The sequence below is a fragment of the Erinaceus europaeus genome, chromosome 17 (genome assembly GCF_950295315.1).
Source record: "Erinaceus europaeus chromosome 17, mEriEur2.1, whole genome shotgun sequence".
Lineage (NCBI taxonomy): Eukaryota > Metazoa > Chordata > Mammalia > Eulipotyphla > Erinaceidae > Erinaceus > Erinaceus europaeus.
Genome location: NC_080178.1, coordinates 14,340,582 through 14,353,063, shown reverse-complemented (window position 1 = coordinate 14,353,063; position 12,482 = coordinate 14,340,582). Strand labels below are relative to the sequence as shown.

The following is a 12,482-nucleotide window of genomic DNA, read 5'->3' as shown; positions in this document are numbered from 1 at the left end:
TTTTATGTTTCAAGTTCTCTAAATCATCACGGTGATCTCTGTTCCCTAATGACTTGAGACCTAAATCTCAAATTCCTAGGAGTGATTTGCCCAGCGTGGGCTACCCACCATGGTCCAATAAACGGTTATGAGAAGGGCTAATTTAAGAGTAAAATTAGGGGGAGTTGGGCAGTAGCGCAGCGGGTTAAGTGCAGGTGGCGCAAAAGTGCAAGTACTTTCGCACAAGAATCCCAGTTCGAGGCCCTGGCTCCCCACCTGCAGGGGAGTCGCTTCACAAGCGGTGAAGCAGGTCTGCAGATGTGTCTATCTTTCTCTCCCCCTCCTCTCTCCATTCTCTGTTCTATCCAACAACAATGACAATAAAAACAACAATAACTACAACAATAAAACAAGAGCAATGAAAGGGAATAAAAAGAGAGTAAAATTAGGGTAGAAACTGTTTCTGTAACTCTTCAAAAGGTTAAGTAGTAGGCAGAACCTCTCTCCAAGCTGGCCAGCTCCCAGTCTCTTGGGGAGATACTCCTATTTGCTTCCACTCTGAAACCCTCTCGTTTTTTTTATCTACTTTTGCCAAATAAACTTCTATTCACTTCTGTTGGAAAATAATACTAAGAATAACAAAACATTAATAAAGGGCAGGGATAGACAGCATAATGGTTATGCAAAGAGACTCTCAGGCCTGAGGCTCTGAAGACCCTGGTTTAATCCCCCACACCACCATAAACCAGAACTGAGCAATGCTCTGGTAAAAATTAATTAATTAATAAGTAAATAAATAAACCATCAATCAATAAGGCAATCTATGTTCTCAGGGGGGAAAAAAGCTCAAAATTTTAGCTGAAATCAGAGAAATATGGTATCCAAAAGTACAATATTGGTGTGGGCAGGCAAAACTTCACTAACAAGCAGACTTTAAACTCTGGTGGCCTGGGAAGCGGCACAGTGGGTAAAGTGTTGGATTCTCAAGCTGGAGGTTCAGAGCTTGATCCCTGACACTGAATGTACCTGCTTGCTGTTCTGATTTTCTCTCACTAGTGAATAAATAAAATCTTTGAGATTAGATTATGGCAAACAGGTTATTAAAGTGCAACGACACAGGTTCAGGGCCTCAGTCAACACTTTCAAGGGGAAGCTTCACAAAAAAGTTCTCTCCTCTCTCCCATCAATAAAAACCAATAGGAGTAGGGCACCAAAGTAAAAACACTGTGGTGAGGGGGAAGGTGGACATTCGGCTTCCAGAGGCAGCGGTGGGGGTGGGTGCGTGGGATGGGACACCATCTTTTGGTGGTGGGAATGGTGTTTATGTACACTCCTATTAAAGTGTAGTCATATAAATCACTATTTAATTAATATGAGAGGGGAAAAACTGATTGTATGTCTCAAACTTTTGAAAACACAGACTGAGTCTTTTTAATACACAGGCTGAGTCTTTGATATGCTGACTCTCTCAAAAGTCTAGACCAGGGAGAACAGAAGCAACCGGTGGCACAGCTATATACAAGATGTTGGGTATTATACAGCAAACCCTAACAAAGGGACTTTTCAAAGTTAACCAATTACTAAATAATGTGATGATAACAGTAACTATCCACTGTCTTCTTGAACCCTAAGCAGCAGGAACCTCACATTTCCACAACACATCCTATATTTCCCCCAGTCCTGGAACCTTAGGGTGGGGCCCACTTTCCTGCATGCTTCTTTCAATTCGTATCAAATAATATTGCATCCGCCAATCGCAACCTAATCAACGCAACGAGTGCCACCTCAGCATGCTTCACTTCAGACTGTGTCCATAGACTTCAGGTGTGGAATGACAAACCTTCAGCTTCATCACTCGAGTGAGACCTTTCCTTTCATAGTATTCTCTAATTCCATTCCAAGTGGTACACTTCCTAATAAAGTCCCCAAACCTAGATATAGACTAGGTCCCGTGAGATAAAGCATATGTTCACACATCCATAAACCAGGGCAAAATATATACCTGAAAGCAGAAGTACACAAGAGTCTGCAGTGAGTAACCCCCAACACTTCATCTGCACTATTCCAGCCTTTATGTCCATGATCGTTCAACAATTTGTTTGGCTTTGTATGTTAACTCTCTTCTCAGCCACCAGGTTCTGGATGCCAGCATGATGCCGACCAGACTTTCTGGACTGCCAACCTCACCAACGTGTCCTGGAGCCCTGCTTCCCCAGAGCCCCACTCTAGTAGGGAAAGAGAGGGGCAGACTGGGAAGCAATTACAGAAGCCAGGCCTTCCATCTTCTTTTTTTTTTTTAATATTTTTTTAATTGGGGAATTAATGTTTTACATTCAACAGTAAGTACAATAGTTTGTACATGCATAACATTCCCCAGATTCCCATATAACAATACAACCCCCACTAGGTCCTCTGAATCCTTCTTGGACCTGTATTCTCCCCACCCACCCACCCACCCCAGAGTCTTTTACTTTGGTGCGATATGACCTTCCACCTTCCGCAACCCATAACGACCCTGGGTCCATACTCCCAGAGGGATAGAGAGTGGGAAAGTTATCAGAGGAGGGGATGGGATATGGAGATCGAGTGGTGGGAATTGTGTGGAGTTGTACCCCTCCTATTGTACGGTTTTGTTAATGTCTCCTTTCTTAAATAAATAAATAAATAATTTTAAAAAATCAGGACCCAGTGGTGGTGCTCCCAATTGAGAGCACATGTGACAAGGACCCAGGTTCAAGCCACTGTTCCCTATCTGCACAGGGGAAACTTCAAAGTGGTGACACAGTGCTGCAGGTGTCTTTCTCCCTCTATTTCCTCCTCCCTCTCAATTTCTGTCTTAGGTGAAGCGGCTCTGCCGGTGTCTATCTTTTTCCTCCTCTGTCTTCCCCCACCTCTCTCAGTTTCTCTCTGTCCTATCCAACAACAACAACAGCTATGACAGCAATAATAACAAAGACAACAACAAGGGTAACAACAAGGGCAACAAACTGGGAAAAATGGCCTCCAGGAGCTGTGGATTCAAATTGCAGCAATAACCCAGGAGGCAAAAAAAGACAAAGAAAAGTCAGGCAGCCAACAGGACAGCACAGGTGGCTTTTGTTGCTGTTTAGCAGAGCAGTGCTCAGCTCTGGCTTACGGTGGTACCAGGGTGACCCAAACTTCCAAGTTTGTTGCATAAGCCGCTGTTATCTCCCCAGCCCATCACAGGAGTTTCTTATTGGTCACATCCCACCCCACCTAGCATGGTATACATTGGCAACATCACAGACAGAATCTATGCTGGAGAGAAAGCCCAGTGATGTGACAGTGAGGTGGGGAAAGGTGACAAAATTGAAACTAAGAATATTTCTCACACACACAACACGAGCTACAAGCGAAGTCTCAGAAAAAGCCTACAGCAAATTATGTGAAAAAACTTAACAGATGTCCAAATAATTCTGGATTTAACAAGGCAGTCAGGAATTGGGCAGTAGCGCAGCGGGTTAAGCACACGTGGCGCAAGGACCAGACAAAGGATCCCGGTTCAAGCCCCGGCTCCCACCTGCAGGGGAGTCGCTTCACAAGCGATGAAGCAAGTCTGCAGGTGTCTATCTTTCTCTCCCCTTCTCTGTCTTCCCCTCCTCTCTACATTTCTCTCTGTCCTATCCAACAACATCAATAACAATAACTACAACAACAATAAAAAAACAACAAAAGGGGAATTCCATGGATGGTAAAACACTATGGTGTCTCTCTTCTTCTACAATTTATTTTTTACTTATTAATGAAAGAAAGAGAAAGGGGAGAAGGGAAAGGAGGAATGAAAGGAGGAAAAAGACAGATGGAACCAGAGCATTACTACCATACACAGGATGCCAGGGATCAAACCTGGAGCCTCATGCTTGAAAGAAAGACCAATCACACATCCTCCCAAGCCACGCCTCTCTCTCTTAAAAGTAAGTTATCTTTGTGGCCCAGGAGGTGGCACAGTGGATAAAACACTGGACTCTCAAGCATGAGGTCTTAAGTTCAATCCCCGGCAGCACATGTACCAGAGTGATGTCTGGTTCTTTCTCTCTTTCTCATTAATAAATAAATAAAATCTTTAGGAAAAAAAAAGGATCTTTGTGCTCAGGCTCCTCACCTGCAGGGGAGTCGCTTCACAAGAGCTAAAGCAGGTCTGCAGGTGTCTTACCTATCTCTCTCCATTTCTCTGTCCTATCCAACAACGACGACATCAATAACAGTAAAAAGGGCAACAAAAGGGAACAAATAAATATTTTTTTAAAAAGATAGTTGCATATTTACAGCAACACTAATAGCAATACCCAAAAGGTGCAAATAATTCTTGTTACATCAACACATGAAGAAACATGACCTCTACTATCTGTGTATTTATACATATAATAGTTACTTTTTTATCTTTATTTATTTGACATAGACAGCCAGAAATTGAGAGGGGCGGGGGAGATGGAAAGGGGGAGAGACAGAGAGACACCTGCAGCCCTGCTTCACCACTCAAGAAGCTTTGCCCTGCAGGTGGGGACCAGGGGCTTGATCCCGGGTCCTTGCCCACTGTAATGTGTGCACTTAACCAGGTGTGCCACCGCCTGGCCCCAATAGTTAGACTTTTTTTCCAAATCATTTTATTGGGATAAATATCTATCCTTTAAAAGAAGGGAAATCTTGTCACTTGCTACAAGATGGATGAAATGTACAGACATTATGCTAAAGTAATTGTCAATCACAAAGACACCTACTGAATAATTATAGTTGTATAAGGTATCTAAGAGTAGTCTAGAAATAGAGAATAGAAAAGTAGTTATCAGGCCAGAGGGAGTGAAAAAGGAGTTGCTGTTTAACAAGCATGAAGTTTCAGACCTGGCAGGGGAAATAGCTCAGACTATCAGAGCACCAACTTGCATGCCTGAAGCCCCAAAGTGGAAGGTTCAATCCCTGGCACCGGCTTAGGCCAAATCTAGGCAATGTTCTGTTCCTCCTCCCAGCTTTCCTTTTAAAATAATCTTTTTTTCCCTTCCAGTTTTAGAGTTGCAAGACAAAGAAGTATACATGCCACCAAACCATAGGAGATGGTAAATAATACCTTCCATATTTACAAATATCCAAGACAGTATTTTTTTTTTAATTCTTTATTTCAAGAGGAAGGAGGGAGAGAACCAAATTATCACTGTACCACCTCCTGGGCCAGGACAGTAAGTGTTTTTGTTCCACTAACAAAGCTCAAGATGGGGGCAGGGTAGATAGTATAATAGTAATGCAAACAGACTCTCATGACCTTCCCTCAGTTTGCTTTGACCTTTTTGCACCTGTTCTGTCCCAGGTTCAATGCCCTACACCACCATAAATCAGAGCTGAGCAGTGCTCTGGTAAAAAAAAAAAAAAAAAAAAAGAGAAGAAAAGAAAGAAAGAGATCAAAATGGTCCAGAAAGTGGCGAAGTGGATTAAGTGTCCAGCTCTCAAGAATGAGGTTCCGAGTCTGATCCCTGGCAACACATGTCCCACAGTGATATTCTGGTTCTATTTTGTCTCTTCCTCCTATCCTTTTCATTAAAAAACAAATCTCTGGCAGACGGATCCGTTCAAGCCCCCGGCTCCCCACCTGCAGGGGAGTCGCTTCACAGGCGGTGAAGCAGGTCTGTAGGTGTCTGTCTTTCTCTCCCCTTCTCTGTCTTCCTCCTCTATTTCTCTATCCTATCCAACAACATCAATAATAACAACAACAATAACCACAACAACAATAAAAAACAAGGCCAATGAAAGGAAAATAAATAAATAAATATGTTTTAAAAATCTCAGGGGCGGGGCGGTAGTGCAGCAGGTGTCTATCTTTCTCTCCCCGTCTCCTCTCTCTCCCTTCTCTCTGTCCTATCCAACAACATCAATGACAACAATAACAACAAGAAGGGCAACAAAATGGGGGGATGGCTTCTAGCAGCAGTGGATACATAGTACAGGCACTGATCCCCAGCAATAACCCTGGAGGCAAAAAAAATAAGAAAAAAGTTTAAAAATGCACTGTTTGTGGGGGCACTAGGTGGTGGTGCACCTGGATGACTGCACACATTACAGTGCACAAGAAGCCAGATTTGAGCCCCCAGTCCTCACCTGCAGGGAGAAAGCTTTGCAAGTGGAGAAGCAGGGCTGCAGCTGTCTCTCTTCCTTTTTCCACGTTTTTTCTTTATTGGGGGATTAATGTTTTACAGTCAACAGTAAATACAATAGTCTGTACATACGTAACACTTCTCAGTTTCCCACGCAACAGCACAGCCCCCACTAGGGCCTCCTTTTCCAGGACCTGTCCTCCTCCTCCTCCTCCATCTGAAGAGTCTTTTCCTTTGGCGCAATACACCAACTCTCTCCCTCTCTATATCCCCCCTTCCTCTCCACTTCTGGCTGTCTCTGTCAAATAAAGATAATTTAAAGGTTTTTTTTTTTTTTTTTTAATGCACTGTTGTGTGCAGAAGATGGTTCAGTAGACAATGTTGGAAATTTTATCAAATATGCCAGAGTGATGCTCTGATTCTCTCTCTCATAAACCAATAAATCTAACACAGAACAAGAAAGGCGGAGACAGCAAAATGGCTGTGCAAATAGACTAATGCTTGAGGCTCTAAGGTGTCAGGTTCAATTCCCCCAGTCCACCATAAGCCAGTGCTGAGCAGTGCTCTGGTTTTAAAAAAAAGTTAAAAGGGAGTCGGGTGCTAGTGCAGCGGGATAAGCACATGTGGTGGTGCAAAGCACAAGAACCAGCGTAAGGATCCCGGTTCGAGTCCCTGGCTCCCCACCTGCAGGGGAGTCGCTTCACAAGCGGTGAAGCAGGTCTGCAGGTGTCTATCTTTCTCTCCCCCTGTCTTCCCCTCCTCTCTTCATTTCTCTCTGTCCTATCCAACAATGATGACAATAGTAACTACAACAATAAAACAACAAAGGGAATAAATAAATAAATAAATGTTTTCTTTAAAAAGTTAAAAGGAGGTTGGGCAGTAGCACAGCGGGTTAAGTGCATGTGCCACCAGGATCAGTGATTCGGTATGCAAGCACCAAGCCCCAGTGTAACCCTGGTGGCAATTAGAAATAGAAGAATAGGGTGGTGGGTAGATAGCATAATGGTCATGCAAAAAGACTCTCATGCCTGAGGCTCCAGAGTCCCAGGTTCAATCCCCTGCACCACCATAAGCCAAAGCTGAACAGTGCTCTGGTTTAAAAAAAAAAAAGAAAGAAAGAAAGAAAAAGAAAAGAAATAAAATAATAAAAAATATCTTTACTGCACTCTTTGGTGATGCAGTGGATTAAGTGTTGAGTCTTCCTTTAAGAGGTCCTGAGTTAGTCCCCTCCAACTCACATGATACAATGTTGCTCTGGTTCTCCCTCTGTCCTTCTCACTAATAAATAATTTTTTTAAAAAAAACCTGTAGTTAGGGCTGGGGAGACAGCATAATGGTTAAGCAAAAGACTCCCATTCCTGAGGCTCTAAGGTCCCAGGTTCAATCCCCAGCACCACCATAAGCCAGAGCTGAGCAGTGCTCTCTGGTCTTTCTGTTCCTTTCTCTCTGCACCTTTCATTAAAATGAAAGTTAATAACATATTAAAAGTAGTAACAGTGGTCCGGGAGGTGGCGCAGTGATAAAGCTTTAGATTCTCAAGCATGAGGTCCTAAATTCAATCCCCGGCAGCACATGTGCCAGAGTGATATCTGGTTCTTTCTCTCTCCTCCTATCTTTCACATAAATAAATAAAATCTTTAAAAAAAAAAAAGTAGTAAAAATTAAAACCTGGTCATGGCAGCCCAGTGGTTAGTGTTAAGACTCTCAAGTGCAGGGAGTCAGGCGGTGTAGCGCAGTGGGATAGGCGCACATGGCGCAAAGCGCAAGGACCAGCAAAAGGATCCCAGTTGGAGCCCTTGGCTCCCACCTGCAGGGGAGTCACTTCACAGGCGGTGAAGCAGGTCTGCAGGTGTCTGTCTTTCTCTCCCCCCCCCGTTCCCCCCCGTCTTCCCCTCCTCTCTACATTTCTCTCTGTCCTATACAACAGCAACATCAATAACAATAACTACAACAACAATGAAAAAGAACAAAGGCAACAAAAGGGAAAATAAATAAATTTTAACAAAAAAAGAAAAGACATACAGGATCCAAATTCAGTCCCTGGCATCCTATGTGCCAGTGATGCTCTGGTCGTTTCTCTCATTAATAAATTTTAAAATGTTTAAATATGTTACTTATAACAAGGGAGAGACCAGAGCATTGATCAGCTCTGGTTTATGGTGGTGCTGGGTATTAAAACTGAGAACTGGAGCTGGGTGGTGGCGCCCCTGGTTAAGCGCACACACTGCAGTCCCTACACGCAGGGTGAAAGCTTCACAAATGGTGAAACAGGGCTGGAAGTGTCTCGCTCTCTCTCCCTTTTCCTCCCCCTTCCTTCTCAATTTCCAGCTGTCTCTATCCAATAAATAAAGATAAGTTTTAAAAAAGGAAAAAGGAAAAAGCTGAGAACTCAGCACTTTAGCTGTGAAGTCTTTTGCTTAACTATTATACTATTTCCACAAACCAATAGTTTTTTATGTGGCTATGAGGCCATGCTTATTATCACTTACTATTAATTTTTTAATATTTTATTTTAATGAGACACAAAAAGAGAAGGGCCAGGAGACTGCTCAGCTCTGGCTTATAATGGTGTTGGGTACCGAACCTGGGACCTTGGATGCTGAGGCACGTGAGGCACGAGTCTTTTCCATAGCTGCTATGTTGTCTCCCCCGCCCTCACTAGTAAATCTGCACACATCACAGGGTCACTGAAAGCTCACTTGGATAGTGTGCTGCTTTGTCGTGTGAGCCAGGCTTCAGCCCAGCCCCCAACACTGAAGGAACCTTCAGTGCTATAGTCTCTTTCATTCTGCCTGTCATTATTTAAAAACAAAACTGTGACTAAGAAAAAGCCTTTTGGTATGATCAACACTTTGTGGGGGCCAGGAAGTGACACACCTGGTTAAGTGCCTATATTACAGTGCATGAGGGACTGGGTTCAAGCCCCTGGTCCCCCACCTGCAGGGGAAAAACTTCACAAGTGGTGAAGCAGGGCTACAGGTATCTATCTGTCTCTTTCCCTCTATCTCCCCCTCCTCTCAATTTCTGTCTGCATCCAGTAATAGATTTAAAAAACATTTCTATATCATATAAAAAGCATAAGTAGGGAGTTGGGCGGTATCGCAGCGGGTTAAGCGCACTGGTGCAAAACAAAGTGCAAGGACTGGCATAAGGATCCTGGTTCAAGCCCCCATCTGCAGGGGAGTCGCTTCACAAGCGGTGAAGCAGGTCTGCAGGTGTCTTTCTCTCCCCGTCTTCCCTACCTCTCTCGATTTCTCTCTGTCCTATCCAATGACAGCAACAATAATAATAACCACAACAATGATGGAACAACAAGGGCAACAAAAGGGGAAAAAATGGTCTCCAGGAGCAGTGGGTGGATTTGTGGAGCAGGCACCGAGCCCAGCAATAACCCTGGGGGCAAAAAAAAAGCATAGGTAAAGATCAAATATTAACAGTCACCTCTTGTGACTGGTGGGACTAAAGCTGAGCTTCTTTCTTTTAGGTTTAATTGATATTTTTTAATAACAAATCTGTAATAAAAAAAATTAGTGGGACTCCAGAGAAGTACATTGTGGGTCCAACTCTCACCATCGGCAACAGGTCTTTTACACAGTATCACTGCACTAACACTGAATCAGCACTAGCTGCGACCAGCCCTACTTAAGCCTCCATCTTGCAGATGAGAATAAACTGAGTTTCCAAACAGTGACTGAGCCACAGTGAAAGAGAAGATTCCCACCCAGGTCTTCTAAATTCAAACCACGAGCACCTTCATTCAACATATCTTAAAGGGGAATTTACATCACTGCTCACAACGTTATTAAAAGAAAAAATGAGTTCGAGCCCCCAGCTCCCCACCTGCGGGGGGGGGGGGGGGGTGTCAATTCACAAGTGGTGAAGCAGGTCTTCAAGTGTCTGTCTTTCTCTTCCCCTCCTCTCTCCATTTCTCTGTCTTATCCAACAACGATAACATCAATAACAATAATATCTACAACAATAAAAAAAGGGCAGCAAAAAAGGGAATAAAAAAATCTTTAAAAAACGAAAAAATGATTATATACATATACAAGAGTACTGATCAACTCTGGATTATGGTGGTAATTCAGATGCTATCTCCCTGCCCCAAGAAAAAAATTCTAAGTACTAAGGGCTGGGAGAACAGCTCTATGGCAGAGTGTCTGCTTCACATAATGGAAACCCTGGATTTCAACCCTACCACCATCAAAAACAAACAAAAATCTGATGAGGCTGTTTACAGCTGCTCTGCAAACTTGGCCAAATAATTCACTTAACTTCTGCTCCGTCTCCCTATCTGAAACGTTTGCAAGATAGTCGAACAAACCCCTTCTACTAATACATTTTAAGTCCAGAGCCACGTTCGGAGAAGAAAGCCCTAAGGCATAAAGAACGGCTAAGAAAGAAGCTGAGGCCAAGAGCTCTGGGAGTCCCTCCTAATGGAAACAGGTGGTGGGCAGTCCAGAGGGAAGCATAAACTTCCTGGTTAGAGCAACAGCTGCAAGTCAGCCTTGCTTTACTAACAGAAAAGCTTCAAATCTTGGCTAGCTCGTGGTCACAAACTACACGCCGTCGAAAGAGTTTTTTTCCAGTGGCTAGCGACAAACAGTTTTAAGCGTGTGCTAAAGGCAATTTCACGACTTTCCAAGTCAATCCACTAATGGGGAGAAGGAAAAAAAATAAATAATAATAATAAGGGAAAAGAAAGGAGGGGAAGCAAAACTAACCTGGGTGACTTAGGTAGAAGAATTTTAAGGAGAAACTGACTCCCCGCACTCTGATAAAAAGAGTATGTTACACTTGCGGAAAGAGGAGTAAGAACCCGAGCAAAGCCCCCCTCCAAAACCGCAGAGAATACAAAAGCCAGCGAAAAGACCTTTTAAAAAAGGGTGAAGTTCTCGTAAAGGGGTCACTGGGGACCGCTGAGCCTCTCAGGCTGCAGGCACCAGAAAGCCCTCCGAGCTGCTTCTACCCAGGATCATCGGGGTAACGACAGCACAGTGTTAACTGTGTGCTGGAGACAGAGAGAAGGGGAGAGGGAGAGATTCCATTTTGCTGAAACAGGCTCCCACCTACAGCTCACCGCCTGGCCCAAGCACAAGCTGCTGGGCGGCTGAGCGCTGAGCGCCACCCCGCCCGCCGGCTCTCGGCGCTCCCCTCCCGGGGGCGAGGGTCCAGGGTCCAGCCCCGCCGCTAGGCCCTGGGCACCGGGGGGGGGGGGGCGGCCGGATCCAGGGCGAGGAAGCGGGGCTCCTCGTAGCTCCGGTCTCCCGGGATGGGGGTGGAGGGGTGTCGGCAGGGTGGGACGAGAAGGGGCCGCCCCGGGTGTGCACCGAGAACACGTGGGGCGCCAGCGGCCAGGGAAAGCGGTGTCCCGGGCAGCCGGGGTCCGGCGGGGCGGTCCGAGAAAAATGGGGCCGGAGCCACCCGCCCCCGGCCCGGGAGCGCAGCCCTCCGGGCCCGGCGGGGGAAGGCAAAGGGCGCGGGGAGAGCGGCCGGGCCGGGCCACGAGGAAGACGGGTCTCCCCGGGCGCAGGGGCTCGCGCCGGGCGAGCGCGGCGGGCCCCGGGGAGCAGAGCACCCGACACGCGGGAGAGGGGGACCGGGATGCCCCGCCTCGGCGGGGACCGAGCGGCGGCCGAGCCCGCAGAGCCCAGCGCCCCGCGGCCGCCCGGACCGGACCCGCCCCGCCCCGCGGCGCCTCCTCCTGCCTCCTTTCCCTCCCTCGCTCGCTGCCTTCCCTCCTCCCCGCGGCCCGTTATCCCGCGGCCGCCGCACTCACCAGCGGCTGCACCTGAGCCCGCCGCTGCCTCAACTGCTGCCTGAGCCTCCGCAGCCGCCGCCGCCGCCTCGCCGCTGAGGCCGAGTCCCGGGGGAGCCTCCGCGTCCCGCCGCCGCTGCCGCTGCCGCCGCCGCCGGAGCAGAACACCCCAAAATGGCGGCACTTCCGGCACCTACCACGGGCGGGGAGGGCCGCGGAGGAGGAGGGCGGAGGTGAGGGCGGCGAGGGGGAACGTAGCATCGCGGAGCCGCCCGCAACGCCGAGCGGAGCGGAGCGCGGCGCAGGGGGCGGCGGAGCGCCGGCGCTAGAGCGCCCCCTGGAGCTGGGGAGTGGAGAAGCAACCCCGGGCCCGCCCGCTGGGCCGCGGGCGAAACCCTCAGCCCAGAGACACGCAGGGGGCCAGTGTCTTTGTCTCTGAGCGGCACTGGAGGAAAGGGTGGGAGCACCCAGACCTGAGAATCACAGATTCCTGCCTCTGCTCATCCCACCGCTGGAGCTCAGAAACCCTAATAGGCAAGGACCACCCTTCTTGGCATTAATTAATTCATTCATTCATTGGTGCAGAATAAAATATTGTCGAATGAGTGAAATGGTGCTTGGCCAGCTTTGGACACAAGATC

At 46.9% G+C, this 12,482-nt stretch overlaps 1 protein-coding gene across 16 annotated transcripts in view; it reads right to left on the bottom strand.

Annotated features, from left to right (window-relative positions):
* The window catches only part of CELF1 (CUGBP Elav-like family member 1), an 88,650-nt gene extending 76,393 nt beyond the window's left edge, over nucleotides 1-12,257 (bottom strand). For 3 of the 16 annotated variants that reach the window (XM_016186403.2, XM_016186404.2, XM_060176421.1), the window contains exon 1: nucleotides 11,863-12,256. In XM_016186403.2, the coding sequence (XP_016041889.2) occupies nucleotides 11,863-12,102 (240 nt within the window). In that variant the 5' untranslated portion in view covers nucleotides 12,103-12,256. Of the gene's footprint in view, nucleotides 1-10,956; nucleotides 11,076-11,862 lie in introns of those variants that run through there. The other 13 variants (XM_016186401.2, XM_007519042.3, XM_060176419.1 and 10 more) reach the window with 8 other exon arrangements.
* Nucleotides 12,258-12,482: the final 225 nt, after the last annotated feature.